This window comes from Phaenicophaeus curvirostris, chromosome 23 (assembly GCF_032191515.1).
Source record: "Phaenicophaeus curvirostris isolate KB17595 chromosome 23, BPBGC_Pcur_1.0, whole genome shotgun sequence".
Classification (NCBI taxonomy): domain Eukaryota; kingdom Metazoa; phylum Chordata; class Aves; order Cuculiformes; family Cuculidae; genus Phaenicophaeus; species Phaenicophaeus curvirostris.
In genome coordinates, this window is record NC_091414.1 from 774867 (window position 1) to 794044 (window position 19178).

Here is a 19178-nt window from a genome sequence, read left to right on the forward strand (position 1 = left end):
CCACAGCGGGAGCTCACAGCACTTGGAGTTTGAGGGATGAAGAGCCGTGTGCTTCCTGGTTCTTACACAGAGCCGTGACGTGCAGGTTGTTTGATGTGGCCTCCACAACTTCCTCCTGCCTGGCCTGCAACCATGGAGACTGAGTTGTGCTGGGAAGGGACGGCAGCGCGCGAGAGCAGCTGGTCTGGAGGGTTTGGGCTCAGCTGGAGGGAGGCTGGAGCTCTCCTCAGTGCTCAGCATTTCCCTCTGCGTCAGCGGGTCTCGCCTGCCTGTGGGGATGAGCTCCTGGGGTTCGGCTCCGGCACCTCCTGCCAAAAGCGTGGTGGTCTATCGCAACGGTGACCCGTTCTTCCCCGGGAGGAAGCTTGTGGTGAGCCCGCGGCGGTTCCTCACCTTCGAGGCGTTCCTGGCCGAGGTGACGGTGAGCATTGGCGCGTCCGTGGCGGTGAGGAACCTCTACACGGCCAGGCACGGGCACCGCGTCGCGGCGCTGGGGGACCTGCAGGACGGGCGCCAGTATGTGGCTGCCGGCTTCGAGAAGTTCAAAAAGCTGGAGTGAGTGGAGGGGCCTCGGGTCTCTGGGTGTGGGGAGCAGCTTCAGCTCAGCTCAGGGGGGACATCCGGGCTGAAGGGTCAAAAAAGGCGAGGGGGGCAGAAGCCAAATGGAAATGAGAGGCAGATCAGTTTCTTTCCTACTGCAGCTACAGGGCATATTCCAGATTGTGTAGAAAATGCACGTATTCCTGGCAACGTTTGACTCAACCTTTTTGAGGAGGCACCCGCTCTCCAGCAGGATGCTGGGGGCTGCTCTGCCTCCTCTGCCCTTGATCCTTGAGGTCCCTCCCAACCCTGCATTCTGTGATCCTTTGATTCTTGCCTTTGTGGCGAGCGGGAGGTTCTGCTGCTGCTGTCCTTGCTTTTTTCTGATGGAGTTTTTTGCACACAGTAGAGCTGTTCTGGCTTTTCCTAGAATACAGAGGGTTAAAGATGTTTTCAGGGCACCGCTTGGTGCGTGGGGGGCTGTTGTGTTTGTGCCGGCTGAATCTGGCTCCTTCATTGCATCAAGCCCCATCAGCCCTTGGAGCCTCCGCCAGGGGATAACACAGAGAATAAAACATCCTGTGGGTCTGCGAGGGGCTGTGTTTGGCTGGAAATTCCTTGGGTGTAGCACGTTTTAATTTATCCTGAAGTTGTGGGAGCTGACGAGGTGGGGCACTGGGCGAATCCTTTGGGAAGTGGCAATGGATCCTTTTTGTATGAGTCCTTTGGGAAGATCCTGGTGGCGATGGGCTGAGGTGGAGCAGTCGGCTGCTTCACGGCTGGCGTGTGCAAACACTGTCACCTTGTTCTCCCAGCTATTTACGCCACGGAAGGACGGAGCCCCGCGGGACGAGGCAGAGCGAGGGGCTGCGGGTGAGTCCCTGCCTGTGGGGAGGCGTGAGGGGCGTCAGGGCGAGCACGGAGCAAACTTGAGATTTATGGCTGCGAGGTGCCCTGATTTGGTGGGGCGAGGGGCCACCGGAGCCCGCAGGGTGGGAGGCAGCGCAGGGGCTGCCGCTCTGGCCTCCTCAGCAGTGCCGGAGAGCGATCTGCGCTCAGAGGTTCCCTGGCCTCACTGGAACACGCTCAGCAGTGGGAAGAGCCTCTCCAGCTTGGAGACACGGACAACAAACGCAGCCAGCAGCAGCGGGAGGGCAGGGCAGGGGCCCCGGGCAGCTGGAGCAGAGGGATCAGCCCTGCGAGGCTCGGTGCCAGGGCTGACGCCGCTCTCGGGTGCTGATCTCGGTCTCCAGCTCCGCGCTGCAGCTCCCTGGAAGCCGGACATCGTGACGCAACAGCAGACGCAGAACCACCTGCCCCGCACCATCCAGTAAGTGCCTCGAGGTCCTCCTTGGACGGGCTCTGGGGGTGCTTTCAGAGGCTGGAGGAGAGGGTTTCTCTGCGAGACCCTGGGAATGCTGCCCCGCAAGGACAATTCCAGCTTCTACCAGATGTAGTTGCTGTAAATAGTGTCCAGACACCAGCAACGCCGGCTCATGGCACGCTCTGGGTTGTTTCTGCTGCAGTGTTTTCCGGAACGGGGACCTGCTGAGCCCTCCGTTCCCAGTGCTGCTCTCGCAGGGCGCCCCGTGGGATGAGCTCCTGGCCACGCTGACCGAGAGAGCCGCCCTGCGCAGCGGGGCTGTGAGCAGGTGGGTGTCCAGACCAGGCACCTGCCCTTCCCTTGCGTCTGCAACACCAGCAGAGAGGACCGGGGGCTCAGACAGCTGCTTCTCGACTCCTTTTGTTTGCTTTTCCCATCTTTACGCTGGGGATGAGCCCAGGGTCTGGCCGCTCCTGGTGGCCTGGGGGAAAAGCAATAAGCAACTGTAAAGCATGGCATAAAAAGGGGTTTATGATTCAGAAGAGGGGGTTCATACAACAAACACAGCCTGCCCTGTCCTCACACCCCTCTTTACTGACCTCTCTGGCGTCTCTGACATCTCAACAGAATTGTGTGATGTTTCTGTGCGCTTCCTTGCGTAACAGTGAGAACGGTTGGTCCTCTCTGCCTTGCCTCATCCCATTCCCTGCTCTGCACGTGCTGCCTTCCCTCGCTCAGCCTTGTGAGAGCTCTGAGCCCTTTGCTGTTGCTCCCCGAGGCTCTGCAGGCTGGATGGGACCCCTGTGTCCTGCGAGGAGGAGCTGCTGAACGGCGGTTACTACGTGGCTGTGGGAAATGAGGAGTACAAGGAGCTGCCGTACTTGGAGCTTCTGGTGCCCCAGGATTCCAGCTGCGGGACGCCGCGGTGCGTAGAGCGTGGCTGGTGCTTAAGAAGCTTCTCCGTGGTCTCTAGCTAGAGCCAGCTTGGGTTGTAGTGCTGTCTGCTCAAGGCTTGAGTTTGGCTTCACGTGTTGAAGTGTAGGAAGGAAGAACGTGTTTTCAAAGCTTGTGGTGTAAGGGTTGGCCCCAAAACCCAGAGCTCAGAGCCAGAGAGAGCAAGGTGTTTGGTGTTTCTCGCTTCCTCAAGCGCTGGGGAGCACCTGCTAGTGAGGTCGAGCACAGAATTCCCCAGGCCGGAGGTGAGCAGCGTGATAGAATGGGAATGTGATCCAAAAGCACCTCCAGGGCCCCTCTTGCAGGAAAAGGGGAGATTGTGTTCTCCTCCAGCTGGTTCCTGCCTGGTGCTGAACATCTGCTGTTTCTCTGTGCAGGAAACACCCGAAGAGCCGGTGCGGGAAGCTCGGCAGGAGGGTAGGTGCTCAGCTGGCTGCGTCCCCAGCTGCTGGGGCTGCAGCATCCCTGCTCGCACCGTTCCCAAAGCCAAGGAAGGAGCTCGAGGCAGCCACGTGGGCAGGTCACGCCTGAAGGAAATCTCATTGCCTGAAGAAAAGCTCCTTCAGGCGCTGTCACCTCCTCCCCGTTTGGGTGCTGGGCAGGGAGAATTCCTCCTGGAGCTGGGATTTCTCCACGGATGCAGCTGAGCCATCCTGGAGCACCCGTGGAAAAGCACATCTCTGCTATTCTCAAAGTGCTTTTAAACCCCCTTTTCCTTTCCTTGTTTGTTTTCAGTGTGGTGACCTCCCTGCTGCCTGTGATCTACCTGGTGTTTTGGACTGATGATTTCACTGTAAAGGCAAACCCTTCCTTCCCTAGGGACAAGCTGCCCTGTGGTTACTTCACAGATGAGGGCACCACGAGACTCCGATGGGGAAGAGGCAGGCAGTAACTGCACCGCAGGGACTGTGCAGTGTGGGCTGTGTTGCAGCGAGGCGCAGTGAAGGAAACCCTTTCACCTGCTCGGGAGAGGTCCTGAATAGATCCCTGCTGCAGGAAAAACACCTGGGCCCAGAAGTTCCCTTTCAATGATTTATTAATCGTTTATTATCCCTTCAGCACTGTACACGGCAATTTCATCATCCTTGCCTTGCAACACCCACAAAGAATTCCTTCACCCAGGACATTAAACAGGATGTCCTTGCGGCGTGCTTTGTTCCGCCCTCGTGCTCGGGGAATACAGCCCCTGTTTTCATGGGTTTTGACATCTGTGAGTCAAACAGCTTCCGAGGTGGGATTGAGCCGAAGGGTGTGCTCCTGAGGCTGAAGCTGCCCCTCCAGCCACCGGGGTTACCTCTGGACAGGTTCTCTCCCTCTGCTTCTGTCGCGTTTAGGAACCAGCCACGCAGAGCGTGACTCCGAGGACAGTGAGCAGCATCCCTGCCACAGCCCCTGTGGAAACAAACAGTTACATACTGGGAACTTAGATAGTTCAGTCAGACCTCACTGCTGAACACACGATGCTCAGATATCATGGGAAAATGTCTGTATAGACAGGAGCCAGAATTCTGAAGGATTTGGGATGCTCAGGCTGCTTGTGTGCATCGGGCAAAGCAGGTTTCTTAGGAAATGCTGCTGATCCCGTACAGCTGCTTAATGAAAACCAAGCTTAAACAACAAAGAAACGCGTTACTGTAGGATGTAAGGGCAGGAAAGGGATGGGCACTGGCATTTAGGGGCGTAAGAGCCATCCATTTTTCACCTTACTTAGGAGTTACACATCTCGCTAGGCGAAGGCTCAGGCCTGTAAGCTCTGCTGGCTTAGGACAGCAGATTCCTGCTTGGAACTTACCAGCCTTGCCCACTTATGAATCCATTTCATCTCCTGGTCAGGTTCTGTAGCCAGAACCACTACTGAACCAGCGGGAGCCCTGCTGGGGGTGTTTGCAGATTTTCAGGAGACCCCAGGGCAGCCCACGCCCGCGCTCAGGCTCAGAGACGCAGAAAACGCTTTCACTGCCACCTACTTTTACCGCCGATGTCCTCTCCCAGAATCCTGCCTGTCACCAGGGTGACGATCAGCGCCAGGGAGTTACAGAGCGGCACTGCCAGCGACAGGTCTGGAAGAGAACAAATCAAACACACGGATAACCTCATACAGATCGTGAGACCCTTGTTTTGTCGGTGATTATTACCGGACAGCTGCTCAGCTGAGTCACCAGCGTAATAGGTGGCACCGATCCTCCCCAAACCTCAACCTCTCGGCTCCATGAAAGCAAGAACTGACCTGTGGATGCCAAGGTGAGGTAGAAGAGGAGAGATCCACCTTGATTGAGCAGAAAGGGCACCATGTACTGCAGGAAGAACACAAGCTGTCAGCTGCTGCTTGCAGGCCCCAGGGGAGCTGCTCAGCACCTTCGCTCCCCTTATTTCATACAAAATATGAAGGTTAACAACCTGCTGCCTAGGAAAGCGGCCTCGGTTGTGTGTGGGAAGAGCAGCACTATAGGCAATACAGCAATATAAATGCAATATTAATGTGGACGAAGAACTGTGATGACAGATGGGATATTTAACAGTTAAAATCTTAAGTGCAGAAGCAGAGAGGGAGGAACAGTCCCAAAGGCAGAGTGGCCCAGCTGTCTCGCAGCCCGGAGCGTGGACGGGGTCGCACCTTGTAGTGGAGGCCCAGGAAGTGGATCTCGGCCAGCAGCTGCTGCAGGCGGCCCTGGCGCCGCACCTCCTCCAGCCCCGCTGCGCCCGTCCGCAGGAACGGCCCCGTGCTGCCCCACAGCACGGCCACCAGCACCAACGCCGCTGCCTCCCCTGCGGCACAGCCGGGACTCAGCGCCCAGGACACCCCAGGGGCCCCGCAGAGCCGCAACCCAGCCTGTGCCCACGCCTAACCCCTCAGCAGCCCCATCGTTCCTCCCCATTACCCTGTGCCTCTGTCTCTCTGCTCAGCAGCCCAATCTATTCCCATTTTCATAGAATCACAGAATCACCAGGTTGGGAAAGATCGACTGGATCATTGAGTACAACCATTCCTATCAATCACTAACCCATGTCCCTCAGCACCTCGTCCACCCGTTCCTTAAACCCCTCCAGGGAAGGGGACTCAACCCCCTCCCTGGGCAGCCTCTGCTAGTGTCCAATGACCCTTTCTGTGAAAATTTTTTTTCCTAATGTCCAGCCTAAGCCTCCCCTGGCGGAGCTTGAGGCCATTCCCTCTTGTCCTGTCCCCTGTCACTTGGGAGAAGAGCCCAGCTCCCTCCTCTCCACAACCTCCTCTCAGGGAGTTGCAGAGAGCAATGAGGTCTCCCCTCAGCCTCCTCTTCTCCAGGCTAAGCACCCCCAGCTCTCTCAGCCGCTCCTCTTCTTCTCCAGCCCCTTCCCCAGCTTCGTTGCTCTTCTCTGGACTCGCTCCAGAGCCTCAACATCCTTCTTGTGGGGAGGGGCCCAGAACTGACCCCAGGATTCGAGGAGCGGTCTCCCCAGGGCCGAGTCCATAGGGAGAAGAACCTCCCTGGCCCTGCTGGCCACGCCGTTTCTGATCCAAGCCAAGATGCCCTTGGCCTTCTTGGCCACCTGGGCCACTGCTGGCTCGTGTTCAACCAACCCCCCCGTGCCTCTGTCTCCCCCCACAGCCGCTCACGCCCCTCGCAGAGCCCCTCCAGCCGCCCACCCAGCGTCCATCTTGTCCCCTCACTAGGGCCCGGCATGAGCCCCCCAAACCGGAAGTCCTCCCGTCGCCGCTCTGACGCACTTCCGGTCGACTCGCGGCATAACCCGGAAGTGACGGCCCGGCGCGCTCCCACGCCTCAGCGCAGCCGCCATGGTGAGAGAAGACTTCGGGGAGGGGTTCGGGGGGGGCAAGGAGGCGCTGAGACGCGACCAAGGCCCCCGGCGCGGGGCTCCAGGGCTGCGGGGCGCCGGGGGGGGGGGCGGCGTACGCCGCCCCCCGGCGCCCCGCAGCCCTGGAGCCCCGCGCCGGGGGCGTTTGCCCTCCCCCCTGAAGCATTAAATATCGTCTCCCCTTCACAGAAGCCCATCCTGCTGCAGGGCCATGAGCGCTCCATCACGCAGATCAAGTACAACCGCGAGGGAGACCTGCTTTTCACTGTGGCCAAGGATCCTGTGAGCGCAACGAGCCCTCCCACCCTCTTTCCCCTTCTTCTCTCCCCTGTTTTACCCCCTCTCCTCCTGCTTTGCTCCTTCTCTTAGCCCCCTCTTGTCTTGCCCTTTCGCCCCTTCTCACCTTGTCCTTCCTTTTAGCCCCCTCTCGCTTTGCCCCTTCTCTTAGCCCCCTTCTTGCCTCGCCCCTTCTCTTAGCCCCCTCCTGCTTTTCCCCCTCTCCTCCCCCTGTTAAAACCCAGCCCCCAGCACAATAATTGGTGTTTTTCTTTTCCCAGATTGTCAACGTGTGGTACTCGGTGAATGGAGAGAGACTCGGCACCTACAATGGGCACACGGGAGCCGTCTGGTGTGTGGATGCTGACTGTATCCTTTGATGGCAAGAACTGGTTTGTCTGCCTCGTGTTTTTCTTTATAGTCATAGAGTCGTGTGGTTGGAAACGAGTTTTGAGATCATCCAGTCCAACTGTCCCTGTCCACTGCTAAACCAGGTCCCTGGCATTAAATTTCTCCAGGGATGGTGACTCCACTGCTGCCCTGGGCAGCCTCTTCCAGGGCTTGAGCACCCTTTCAGGGAAAAAATATTTTCTAATATCCACTCTAAACCTTCCCATGCTGTTTTCTCTCATCCTGTCGCTTGTTACTTGGGTGAGGAGACCAGCACCCGTCTTGCTACAACCTCTGTTGTGGACAGTGACGAGGTCTTCCCTCAGCCTCCTCCAGGCTGAGCAGCCCCAGGTCTGTCCTCTGCTCCCAGAACCTCTGAACTCCAGACCCTTCCCCAGCTCTGTTCCCCTTCTCTGGATGTGCTCCAGCAGGATCTGGCGTTCAGCCTTGTATGTTAAACCCCATACAGTTATCCAGTTGAGGCCGTTCCTCCCAGCTGCTGTGCTGTTTCGTCTTGATACAGTGCGTGTCGCTCTTGGCAGGGACACCTCCCACTGGATCAGGGGCTCCCAGCCCCATCCAGCCTGGCCTTGAACCCCTCCAGGGATGGGGCAGCCACCCCTGCTCTGGGCAGCCTGGGCCAGGGCCTCCCCACCCTCACCGGGAAACATTCCTGGTGTATAAACACACTCTCTGGGTATCCAGACAGCTTTTTGGGGCTGAAAATGTGGCTATTCCCTAACTGATGCCCCAGGGGACACGCGACACGTGCTCACTGGTTCTGCGGATAACAGCTGTCGGCTCTGGGACTGTGAAACGGGTAAGATTTTTCTGCGTTGCTGTGTTTGAGTCCCTGCTGAGCTTGGACTGTGATGGTCGTGCAATGCGGGCTTGTTGCTCGCAGTGACAGCGATCTGAATGTGACCACAGGCTGCTAGCAGGGAGGGTTTGTCTGTCTGCCTGGTTTCTAGAAGATATTGAGTGAATTTACTCACTTTGCTGCGCGCACAGTCAAAGCGAGCACTTGCAGGTCGCCAGACCTGCCCATCAGCTGCTCCTGGGCTCTCCCCCTGCCCCTGTCGCTCGCTGTGTGCTGTTCACCTCGTGGTGAAGCCGCTGACCCTCTGCTCTGTGCTCAGGAAAGCAGCTGGCCCTGGTGAAGACCAGCTCTGCGGTGAGGACGTGTGGCTTTGACTTCGGAGGAAATATCATCATGTTTTCCACAGACAAGCAGATGGGATATCAGTGCTTCGTGAGCTTCTTTGACCTCCGAGACCCCAGCCAGATCGGTGAGGAATCCGGGCGAGGAGGGGAAGCCTTGAGCGGCAGGGCCGGTGCCACTGTGTCTGTCTGTCTGTCTCCTTCCTTCCTGCAGAGAACAACGAGCCTTACATGAAGATTCCCTGCAGCGATTCCAAAATCACCAGTGCTGTGTGGGGCCCTCTGGGAGAGTTCATCATCGCAGGACACGAGAACGGGGAGCTGAACCAGTTCAGTGCCAAGGTCAGGCTGCTCGGGAACAGCGTCTCCCTCGGGCAGCGGTGCCGGGGAGGATATCGCGCTGTTCCTGTTGTGCTCCTGGGATGGAACGTGGGCTGTTTGGCTCAGACCAGCAGCGGTGTGGAAGGGCAGCGACAGTACGTGGCTCCCTTACTCAAGGCTGAGGTGCCAAGGTCTGCCCTGCTGCCAACAGCGACATTTTAGGAAGCAATTCCGTCGCTTAAGAAGTGTGGGTTGGGTGAGTGGGTCCGAGGGTTGGGATCAGCAGCACAGAGCCTGTTGGCAGCCTGTCACCAACGCTGTTCCCGCACTGGACCCCCTCTTGTCTTCATCCCTGACCTGGATGAAGGAGCAGAGTGACCCTCGGCATGTTTGCTGAGGCCTGGGAGCCCTGGTAGACCACAAGCCCACCATGAACCAGGAATGTGCTGTCGTGGCCAAGGAGGCTGAGGGTGTCCTGGGGTGCCTGGAGAAGAGTGTAGGGAACAGGTGATGGAGGTTCTTCTCCTCCTCTGCATTGCCTGAGGGGGGCCCTGTCTCGAGTCCCATGTCCTGTTCTGGGCTCCCCAGCTCAGGAAAGACAAGGAAGCAACTGGAGAGAGCCCAGCGGAGGCCGTGGAGATGAGGAGAAGTCTGGAGAAGAGCAGATGGAGAGGGGATCCCATCAGTGTTAACATCTATGACAGGCAGGGGCCAGGAGGAGGGGACCAGACCCTGCTCAGGGGTGACGGGACGAGGGGCACCGGGCACAAACTGGAGCCCTGGAGGTTCCACCCGAATAGGAGGAAAAACTTCTTTCCTGTGTGGGTGACAGAGCGCTGGAACCAGCTGCCCAGGGAGGGAGTGGAGTCCTCTCCTCTGGAGAAATCCTGACTTGCCTTGGTGCGCTCCTGTGTGACCTGCAGGAGGTGACCCTGCTCTAGCAGGGGGGTTGAACTGGATGAGCTCCAGAGAGACCTTCCAACCTCACCATTCGGGGATCTCCTAGATTGTTCTTACTGGGGAAGTTGTGTGTCCGCTCGCTTCGCTTGCCAGCGCGCTGACACTGCTGTCCTTGCCCTTCAGTCTGGGGAGCAGCTCTCCAACGTCAAGGAGCACACCAAGCAGATCAATGACATCCAGACCTCCCGGGACATGACCATGTTCATCACAGCTTCCAAGGACAACACGGCCAAGGTGAACCTCCGCTTGGGAATGCGGGGACTGCGTTTGGGTGTTGCTGGCAGGATGGGGATCTGCGTGCACATGTGCTTGTGGGAGCTCTGCTCAGACCTGTGGCTGTCGCAGAGATTTGCTCCCTGGGAATTGCAGTCGGTGTAAAGTCAAAGCTTGGTGGGAAAGCTCAGTGGGAGCGGGGAGGCCCCACCATGTTCAGCTCACTGCGAGGCAGTGGGAACAGCATTGTCAACGTTGAGGCTGCAGTTTGTTATCTCGGGGAGATGACAGCTGGGAGTTGCTGGTGTTTGGGGATTCTGGTGAAGTGGTTTTTGGGGTGTGGGTGCCCACAAGCGACTAGAGAGCCAACATCTGCCCAGATGAGGCCCTGCAGCTGGATCTGTGTGAGGTAACGGGGATGCCAGCCCTCAGGGGAATAACTCGCTCCCTTTTCTCTCCAAGCTGTTTGATTGCACGACACTCGAGCACCTGAAGACGTTCCGCACAGAGCGACCGGTGAACTCTGCTGCATTATCCCCCATTTTTGATCATGTAAGAACAAGCTTGTTTGTTGTAACAGGGTTGCTGTGGCTCCTGCCATGTCCTGGGCCGCTGGAAGGCAGCGTGACATGGGTCAGGAGAGCTTTGCTGCAGTCTGGTGCAGGGAACAAGGCTTTGTGTCCTCTGATCTACCAAGGTTGTTTGGGAGGTGGGGACTTCTCCAGAGCTGGGGTCAGGCCTGCTCTGAAGTTTGTTGGGCCGGCTGGGTTAGCAGGAATCCCTGGGGCTCACCTCCCTCTGCTCCTGGTGACCGCCGAGCGTGGGGCACACAGCACTGAAGCGCTGTGGGTTCTCTCTGTTGCAGGTTGTGCTTGGTGGTGGGCAGGAGGCCATGGATGTGACCACGACCTCTACCAGGATTGGGAAATTTGAGGCCAGGTTGGTGCCTTCTCTCTGGCAGCGCTCACCCAGAGCGCTCCTGACAGGCCGGGGCTCTGCTCCCTGCCAGGCTCCCGACTTCTGCGATCACTGAATCCTTCTCCTTCTCCCAGGTTCTTCCACTTGGCTTTTGAAGAAGAGTTTGGCAGAGTGAAGGGTCACTTCGGTCCAATAAACAGCGTTGCGTTTCACCCCGATGGGAAGAGGTGAGGATCTGCAGGGCGTGCGGCCGGGCCTGGTTGGTCGGGATACAGCTGGGCTCGCGGGAGCTGCGTGGTGGGGATGGAACCTTCCCTTGTTCTCCCATTCCAGCCCCTGCTGCCCCGGGGTCACACTGATGCCCTACTCAGTGTTTTGGTTGCCTCAGGGATATTTTTTTCTCTCCTGCGACTCCTCTTATTTGAGTTTCTGGAGGTTGTTGCACAACCAGGCTCCGATGCCTCTATAAACCGAGGCTCCTGGCAGCACTGGTGACTTTATCCTGTCTTTCCTCCCTACAGTTACAGCAGTGGGGGTGAGGATGGCTACGTCCGCATCCATTACTTTGATCCCCAGTATTTTGAGTTTGAATTTGAAGCTTGAAGGAGGACTCCTGCTCCTTTTCCTTCTCCTCTTCCAACCTGTCAGTTCCTGCGCAGAGGCCTGCAGTGAGGCTGCTCTGCAGGAGCGGGAAGCAGCGAGCAGTGAACTTTAGGAGGGGGCTCAAAAGGGCAGGACTGGCTTTCCCAGGAGGCAGGGGAGGTGTGGAAAGGAGCTGGGTTGCCTCCCTGCCCCTGGAGCTGCTTGCTTCCTGCCCTGCGAGGCATATTTATGCATCGGGGGGAGAAAAAAAATAGCAGGAAATAAATAGAAATCTTTTCTAAACACAAGAAAAAGCACCTCCGTGGGGTTTTTTTTTGGTCTGGAGCAAAATTAACTGGAGTGCTCTGCGTTCCGGGCTCTGTTGGCAGTGCCAGCTCCCTGCCCTGGTTCCTCCAGGCCCCTCTCCACCCAGGTCACTCTTTCCCAGGGGGATTGCAGCTCTGTCTCGGGCCCGGCCCCCGAGTGTGAACAGGCTGGATCGCAGCAGCCGGGGATTGTTTTCCACACGCGCCGGTGCTGTGTTTATTTGCTGGACTGACTCTCAGCCAACTTTCCTCATGGAACAGTTATTTCCTGCGCTGTTGTGCTGGTGCTGCAGATCCTCCTCCTCCTCCCCTCTCACCCTGCTCTCTCTGCAGGGGTGGTTCCTCTCTCTTTCCTTCCTCAAAACTGGGTTCAAGGGCAGATTCCCAGTCTGGCTCCCAGCTCAGAGTGACTGATTCAGCGCTTAAACTGCAGCCAGCGTGCTCCTTGTGGAAGGGGTGCTGCAGGTTTGGTGTGTTCTGCAGCTCAGTTTTTGCTGTGCTGCCTGGGCTCTCCTGCCCTCCTGCTCTGCCAGCGGTGCAGGCGGGAGCGCTGCTCACATCCCACGGGGATGAGCCCCTCCTGGGAGGGAGCAGGGCTGTTTGGGCCCCTGTGTAAGCGCAGAAAGAGGCGGGGGATGCGAGAGAGACTACTTTACTGAAACCAGCTCTGTCTGTGCAGCCCAGAGGCTGCGGAAGGGCCTCCGTGTCCCCCTCCAGGCTCCGTGGGGCCTGTGTCCTGCACAGCGCTTTCCACGGAAAGCTGCAGCCTCGCCCTGGCCCCACAGCCCACAGGGATGGGGTGGAGGGCAATCGCAGAGACCGGATTGTCCACGCTGCCCTTCATCTTTTGTTGTCCACCGGAGCAGCGGGGTTGGAGAGGGACTGGCTTAGCCTGTTCCCAGCGCTCTCGTTGGCCGTGGAATCGCTGCTCTCTACTAACTGCTGGATCTCTGCCCAGGCCTCATCCAGGTACTGGGATGAACGGATCCATCGGAGGAATAACCCTAGGAGAGAAGGGGCTGTGTGTTACTTCAGCCGGGCCATACCCCTGTTGAGAGAGGGAAGAGCAGAGCAACTCTTTGAACTCATCCTGCTCTGAGCCGGAGCCGGGATGCCGCAGGCTGGGCCCAGCTCACCCTGCCAGAGCTGGATGCTCTGGGGCTCCACGGACGGCCAGATGACCAGCGCGTTGGGCGAGTAAAGGGGGTTCAGGTACTTCTTCCTCTCGTTGGGCTGGTTCAGCCAACCCCAGAGGGAGACCGTGCTCTCCTTCACCTTGCACAGGGACCTGGGGAGAGTGGAGACACCGTTCAGGCCTGGATGTGGGGCTGAGGCTGAGCTGAGCCAGGCCAGAGGAGGCTGTGGAAATGATGTGAGGGCTGGAGCACCTCCCGGACGAGGACAGGCTGGGAGAGTTGGGGTGGTTCAGCCTGGAGAAGAGAAGGCTGTGGGGAGACCTTAGAGCAGCTTCCAGGGCTAAAAGGGGCTCCAGGAAAGCTGGGGAGGGGCTCTGGATCAGGGAGGGCAGGTGACCCTGGCATCGCTCCCAAGGGGCTGTTCTGTCCTCTTCCCACTCCACTCGCCTCTCCTTCTCGTTGTTGCAGAGGAAGGTGCCGTAGGCAGAGGCGTAGGCGTTGTCGAAGAGGGTGAGGAGAAGGCGCTCGTCAAACTCCAGGGAGAAGGGGAACTGGCGGCTCAGCTGCCACACGCAGTCGAGGAAGAGGAGGAAAAGTGGAGCCTCCTGCTTCGGCCGGGCGTGGGAGTAGGCAGAGCGGGCGCAGCGGAGGTGGAAGGGGTGGCCGGCCTGGGGGAGCCCCGAGGGGACAACGCAGGTGAGGAGGAGGAGGGGGATGCCCAGCCGTGCTGAGATGCCCCGGTGCTCTCTCTCACCTCGATCCACTCCCGCTCCAGCAGCCCCTGGAAGCCCAGCAGCGTGCGGCAGGACGGGTCCAGGATCACCTGGGCCAGCGCCGTCACCAGCAGCGTCGTGTCTGTCCCCTCCGCCCCGTGCACCAGCACACTGGCCTCCTCCCTGCCGCCAAGCACGGCTGGTTAGGGCGATGCCAGCTGTGCCGGGGTGGTTCCCATGGCTTGTGCCGCGCTGGGAGCGTTGCTAGGGGCCAGCAGGGCCCCCTTACCTGTCCATGCACTGGGCGGCCAGGCAGGCGGTGCTCAGGGCCGCCTTGACGTGGCTCAGCCAGCGGCAGCTCTCCAGCCGGCTCAGCCACCGGTCCATGCTCATCGAGGTGTCGTTGCAGGCTTCCACCAGCTTTGTGAAGCTCTCCTGCAGCGGGCGGCCTCTGCGAGGGCAGGTAAGTGGTGTCATAGTCTTTTCTGGGGAGGCCGGGAGTCCCTGTGCCGTTGGCAGGCGGCGTGATCACCCGTGTCACGAGAGCGCCAGGCCTCGGCGCAGCCCCTCACCTCTCCAGGGGCCGGTGCAGCCTCCTCCAGCCTGGGTAGCAGGACTTGGGCTCCGTGCCACCCCCCGTCATGCGAGCCTGCTTCGCCGCCTGGGCTGACCGCGTGTCGAGGATGAAGCCTCGCTGCCCCTCGTCCAGCACCGTCCCCAGCAGCAGCTCGTCCTCGCGGCAGCGCCTTCGGTTGGGGCCGGTCAGGGGTTGGCCGCTGCGGAGCATCGCCTGCGGGTGAGGGACGGGCAGCGAGAACCAGGGGAACCCCAGAGCTTGGGGGGCTTCAAACCGCCTTTGCCCGGTGGGCGCGGAGGGGCAGGAGGGGCCGTGGACTCACGGTGCCGTTCTTGTGGTAGTAGCTGAGCACGGGGAATCGCCCTCCCTGGCGGAATCGGGCTGCCTTCCGCAAGGCGTCGTCGTCCACGGCCGCCGGCACGATGACAGCAGGAGGGTACGTGGGGCAGGTGGTGAAGTCGCGGTTCACCTCGCTCAGCCGCCACTGGTGGGTCTGGGGGAGACGCGAGGCGGGAGCTGCCTCAGGGGCACCGAGCAGGAATCGCTTCCGCACCAGCCTGGCCCCGTCTCTCCCTCCGCGCTCACCTGCGAGGAGACCTCTTGGAAGTGCCGCTCGAGGGGGAAGAGGCGCCATCCTTCCTCCAGCCTCGGGCTCTGGGGTCTGTAGAAGAACGGGTACGTCATCATCACCGAGTCCACCGAGGAGAGCGCCTGGAGCCAGAGCGAAGGGAGAGATGTCACCCCCCCGTGTGTCCCCAGGGTCTGCAGAGCCAGCCCTGGCCCAGCCCCACGGGCGCCTCGCGCCAACGCAGTCCGGGTGGTGAGTGTTTACCTGGGTTAATGACGGACCCAGAGCAAACACCGCGAGCGGCCGCTTTCTCCTGCCAACCCTTTGTGCCCCGGGCTGCGGGACTCACCTCGATGGAGCTGGCGATGTTGAGACACTCGTCCATGCCCGGGATCTCCAGCTGCAGCACCTTCAGGTCTTTGCACCAGAGCGTGATGGTGCCGGAGGAGCCGGCGAGCCTGCGGGCGGCAGGAGGGGGCTCAGGGCTGGCTGTGGGTCCGTGCACACGGACGGACACACGGACAGGTGACAGTGCTGAGCTGCCTTTGGCCCTGGGAGAGCCGAGTGTGCCACATCGCTCGCTCTCACCGCTCCGAGGCTGCAATTTCCACCCTCTACCTGCTCTGCCAGCACCCGCTGGGCCCGGGGCGGGTTGGCGCAGAGCAGGGGGGTTGGCGGAGCTGGGGGAGCCTTAAAAGCCAAACCTGGTGTCTCGTGGGGAGCCGTTAGTCCGGGGGGGCTGGTGCCAGCCCACGTTCTGCACTCTGAGCACGGAGGAGAAGAGGAGGTCGATGCCCAGCGCCCGCGGTGAGACTCGTAAGGTGGCACCGGGGGATCTGCAGCTGAGCGAGGGCGGGAGGGAGCGTGGGGCAGGCTGCGGGGAGTCACCCACCTCTTCTCCACGGCGTCCACGCTGCGGATGAGCAGCCAGAGCTCCGGGGCGCCGGGCTGGGCGTCGCGGCAGGAGGACAAGAGCAGGTGGTGGCTGGTGATGCACAGGGTGCCGCGCACCGCCGGCTGCCCCGCGCGCGACAGCAGCACGCGCTCCACCGTCGCCGTCTTGATGAGCTCCGAGAACTCCATGCTGGCGGCCGCGGGGACCCGCAGCGGGGCTGCAGGGAGAAAGGGGAAATCCTGCAGCGGCCCAGCCTGCAAACCCGCTCTTCCCCCTGCGTCACGCCGGGCCCCGCAGCCTCGCCCTCCTCCTCGGGTTTGCTCCGTCACCCAGAGCCCACGGAGCGTTCTCGCTGCGAAACGCAGGCCGCCGAGGCCGGTTTGCTCCCCAGCAGCACTGACGATGCCGATGGGGAAACTGAGGCACGGGGTAGAGCGGGGTTGGCTGGCTCTGGGCTCGCGGGCAGCCCCAGATCCCGCGCCAGGGTCGGTGCCTGGCGCTGGCAGCGCTGCGGGGCGGGGGGTTTTGCCGCTGTCGGGTTTTTCTGCGCTGCCAGTTTTGGGGGCTGATGAAAACGCAACCGAAAATGCAACCGCTGCCTCGCAGGGAGCAGCTCGAGGTCCTTTCCTGCCCTTGCTGGGGCTGCACCCGCTGCTGCCTGAGCCGGGCACCAGCCTCACCCCCGCTGCTGGGGCTCTGCCTGCGCCCGCAGCCCCCGGCGCTGGAGCAGAAGCCCCTGCCCAGCACCCCCCGTGTTGACCTGCTCGCGCGGTGGCCGGTGGGGAGCTCGGGGGGCAAGCAGGGGACCTCAAAGTGCCAGCAGGGACCCTCCGGGTGTAGGCAAAGGATGCCAGCGTGCAAGCAGGGGACCTTGGGGTGCATGCAAGGATCTTGGGGTGACACTGGGAGGCTGTGGGGTGAAGGCAGGGACATAGGGTGCAAGCAGGGAGCTTAGAGTGCAAACAGGGAACTGCTGGGTGACCTTGGGGTGCAAGTTGGAGCATCTGAGCCCGAAGCAGCGGGGAGCGTTGGGGTGTTTGAGGTGACCAGGGGGCACGGGAAGGACACCCCAGGGCTGGCAGTGCCCGGGGGTGCAGGTAGGACCCTTCAACCCTCCTCCAGGGGTTCCCCCATCCCCTCCCGCTGGGGCTTCCTCCCTGGAACGCGGGTCCCCCCACCCCCCGCTGGGGACAGCGGTGCCAAAAAGGAAAAGAAAAGGGAAAAAAAACACCAACCGAACAAAACCAAAAACTCCTTCCTTTGCGCTGTCTCAATAAGGAAAGTTCCTGCCCGGTGGAATCGTCCTTGGTGTCCCCAGATGTCACTGCGGGGGGAGCGCAAAGAGCCGTGAGCAGCCGAGGGAGAGGGGACGCCAGCGCTGTGGCCAGTGGGTTGGTGTCGGTGGCCAGTGAGTGGGTGTCGGTGGCCAGTGGGGGGTGGACATCTGGCTCGTGGGTGGGTTCTGTGGCCATTGGCTCAGTGTCCGTGGCCGGTAGGTGGCCGTAGCCAGCAGGTGTCCCTGGCCAGCAGGTGGGCTTCTGTGGCCACTGAGTGGGTTCTGTGGCCAGTGGGTGGGTGTCGTGGCCAGGGTGCTCCAGCCCTGCGGGTGCAGCAGGGCAGCAGCTCCGTCTGCGCGGGGGCTTCGAGCACAGAGAGGTGACCCCAGGGCTCAGGAATCCTCGGCGGGTGCCACGATGTCCCTCGGCCAGCTCAAGTTCAAGGAGCTGGGGGAAGAGGAGCCCTCCTGGGAGGAGGAGGAGAGCCTGGCCAGCGTGAAGGCGCTGGCGGCCAAGCTGAAGCTGCAGACACGGAGACCTTCCTACCTGGAGTGGGAAGCCCGGGTGCGGGGGCAGCCCTGGCACAGCCGGAGCCCCGGGGCGGCTCGGGGGGCAGAGCGGAGCCCTGGGCATCACCACGACCAGCGGGACGGCAGCGTCTGCGGCTTCGCCACCATGGAGGCGGCTCTGGAGTGGGTCAGGACGGAGCTGGTGAGTAGATCCCGGTGCGATGGGGGCACGGGGGTGGGCTGAGGCCAGGGCAGGGATGGAGACGCGGGGCTCCTGCGGGCAGCGGGAGTGCTCACAGCCTCACGCAGCAGCGATGGGACGTGCTGTGATGCTTTGGTGCTGCGGTGATTTGGTGCTTTGGTGCTTTGCCAGCGTGGCTGGGCTCCTGGGTGGGTTTTTGCAAGGTGGGGATGGTTCTGCGGCGCTGCCCGTGTGCCCTGCACAGCGCGGGGGTCACCGCTGAAAGGGGCTCCAGGAAAGCTGGGGAGGGGCTCTTGATCAGGGAGGGCAGGGATGGGACAAGGGGGGAAGAGTTTTGAGCTGAAAGAGAGGAGCTTGAGATGAGATCCTGGGGAGAAATGTTTTACTGTGAGGATGGGGAGGCCCTGGCCCAGGTTGCCCAGAGCAGGGGTGGCTGTCCCATCCCTGGAGGGGTTCAAGGCCAGGTTGGATGGGGCTTGGAGCCCCTGATCCAGTGGGAAGTGTCCCTACCTATGGCAGGGGTGGGACTGGATGGGCTTTGAGGTCTCTTGACCCGAACCATTCCATGATTCTGTGATTCTCTGGTGTGGCACAGCTGGGGTACCTCTCCCCGGGCGGCACAGCCGTGAGGGTACAAACCCACCGGTGGCCCTGGCACAGACCCCGTGTCCTCCCTGGGGCTGCGGGAGCTCTGCGGGTCCCAGGGCCATGTGTGCACGTGGTGCCTGGTGGGTTTGTGCCCCGGCCAAGCCGCAGCCTCCCTGCCCACCACCCCACTGCCCAGCACGGGTCCCGCTCCGGCGCTGACGCCCGTCTCCCCGCGCAGCGGGACATGCAGGCTGCGGACCAGCGCCTGGCGCAGCAGCTGATGCGCCTGCGGGCGCGACTGCACCAGCTGAAGGTGGAGCAGGCGTGCCACCAGCACAAGGAGATGCTGGACGATGCTACCTTCGGCCTCGAGGGCTGCGAGGAAGACTCGGACCTGCTCTGCAACATCCCGCCCAAGGCCGCCTTCCTGCTCTCCACGCCGCTCAAGCACATCGGCGTCACCCGCATGAACATCAACTCCCGACGCTTCTCCCTGTGCTGAGCCCTGGGACTGCGCCGAGCGCCTGGCACCGAGCACGGACGGGAGCCTCGCGGGCACCCATGGGAGCTTCTGGAACCAGTGGGGCTCGTGGTTCCCTCCCCGGGGCTGCTGAGCCAAGCGCCAGGATCCCAGTCCCACAGGCGATGCCACCGTCCCCACCAGGCACAGGGTGTTTCGGGGCACCCAGTGCCCTGTCCCTAAGGCTGGTGGCATCAACCACAGCAGCAAAAGTGTGGAGCAGCTCTTTGAGAAGGAATAAAAGGAGGAAAAGGTGAGACCTGATGTTTTTCCCATTTTTGGATGCGCTTGTGCATGCCCGCCTGTGGCTCCCAGCCCTGCGCTGTGGGGACACGGGGTGGCAGGAGGGACCGTGCCCTCCCCAGCCATTCCCTTGGGATCTGGCTCGTGGGATGGGCGGCTTCCCCGCGGTTCCTGCTGCAGGACATCCCCG

General features: G+C 61.0%; 5 protein-coding genes across 6 annotated transcripts; 3 read left to right on the forward strand and 2 right to left on the reverse strand.

Moving 5' to 3' along the window:
• The first annotated feature begins 6 nt into the window (after positions 1–6).
• Positions 7–3465, forward strand: DCDC2B (doublecortin domain containing 2B). The gene is made up of 7 exons (XM_069875575.1): positions 7–555; positions 1356–1413; positions 1794–1870; positions 2067–2192; positions 2643–2807; positions 3012–3063; positions 3196–3465. The coding sequence occupies exons 1-7, from the start codon at positions 278–280 to the stop codon at positions 3463–3465; spliced, it is 1026 nt and encodes a 341-aa protein (XP_069731676.1). The 5' UTR covers positions 7–277.
• Positions 3466–3841: 376 nt separating this feature from the next.
• Positions 3842–6507, reverse strand: TMEM234 (transmembrane protein 234). 2 transcript variants are annotated; one of them, XM_069875023.1, is made up of 5 exons: positions 6444–6507; positions 5433–5584; positions 5046–5112; positions 4786–4878; positions 3842–4210 (listed from the first exon to the last, which is right to left on the reverse strand). In XM_069875023.1, exons 1-5 carry the CDS (start codon positions 6478–6480, stop codon positions 4149–4151), a joined length of 411 nt encoding a protein of 136 aa, XP_069731124.1. In that variant the 5' UTR covers positions 6481–6507; the 3' UTR covers positions 3842–4148. The 2 variants fall into 2 exon arrangements, with proteins under 2 accessions (XP_069731124.1, XP_069731123.1); XM_069875022.1 differs by lacking the exon at positions 6444–6507 and adding an exon at positions 6229–6378.
• A 15-nt stretch (positions 6508–6522) lies between these two features.
• On the forward strand, positions 6523–11751 carry EIF3I (eukaryotic translation initiation factor 3 subunit I). Its single transcript, XM_069875025.1, has 11 exons — positions 6523–6596; positions 6803–6895; positions 7171–7258; positions 8034–8099; positions 8419–8568; positions 8655–8782; positions 9845–9955; positions 10397–10486; positions 10800–10873; positions 10987–11079; positions 11374–11751. The coding sequence occupies exons 1-11, from the start codon at positions 6594–6596 to the stop codon at positions 11453–11455; spliced, it is 978 nt and encodes a 325-aa protein (XP_069731126.1). The 5' UTR covers positions 6523–6593; the 3' UTR covers positions 11456–11751.
• A 636-nt stretch (positions 11752–12387) lies between these two features.
• Positions 12388–17034, reverse strand: LOC138730149 (myotubularin-related protein 9-like). The gene is given in 12 exon segments (XM_069875024.1): positions 12388–12764; positions 12897–13048; positions 13344–13564; positions 13651–13792; positions 13899–14060; positions 14182–14399; positions 14509–14679; positions 14772–14897; positions 15104–15212; positions 15459–15522; positions 15525–15866; positions 16885–17034. Coding segments are annotated over 11 exon segments (1842 nt in total). The 5' UTR covers positions 15838–15866; positions 16885–17034; the 3' UTR covers positions 12388–12600.
• FAM167B (family with sequence similarity 167 member B) lies at positions 16493–19002 on the forward strand. Its single transcript, XM_069875026.1, has 2 exons — positions 16493–17637; positions 18464–19002. Exons 1-2 carry the CDS (start codon positions 17344–17346, stop codon positions 18725–18727), a joined length of 558 nt encoding a protein of 185 aa, XP_069731127.1. The 5' UTR covers positions 16493–17343; the 3' UTR covers positions 18728–19002.
• Positions 19003–19178: the final 176 nt, after the last annotated feature.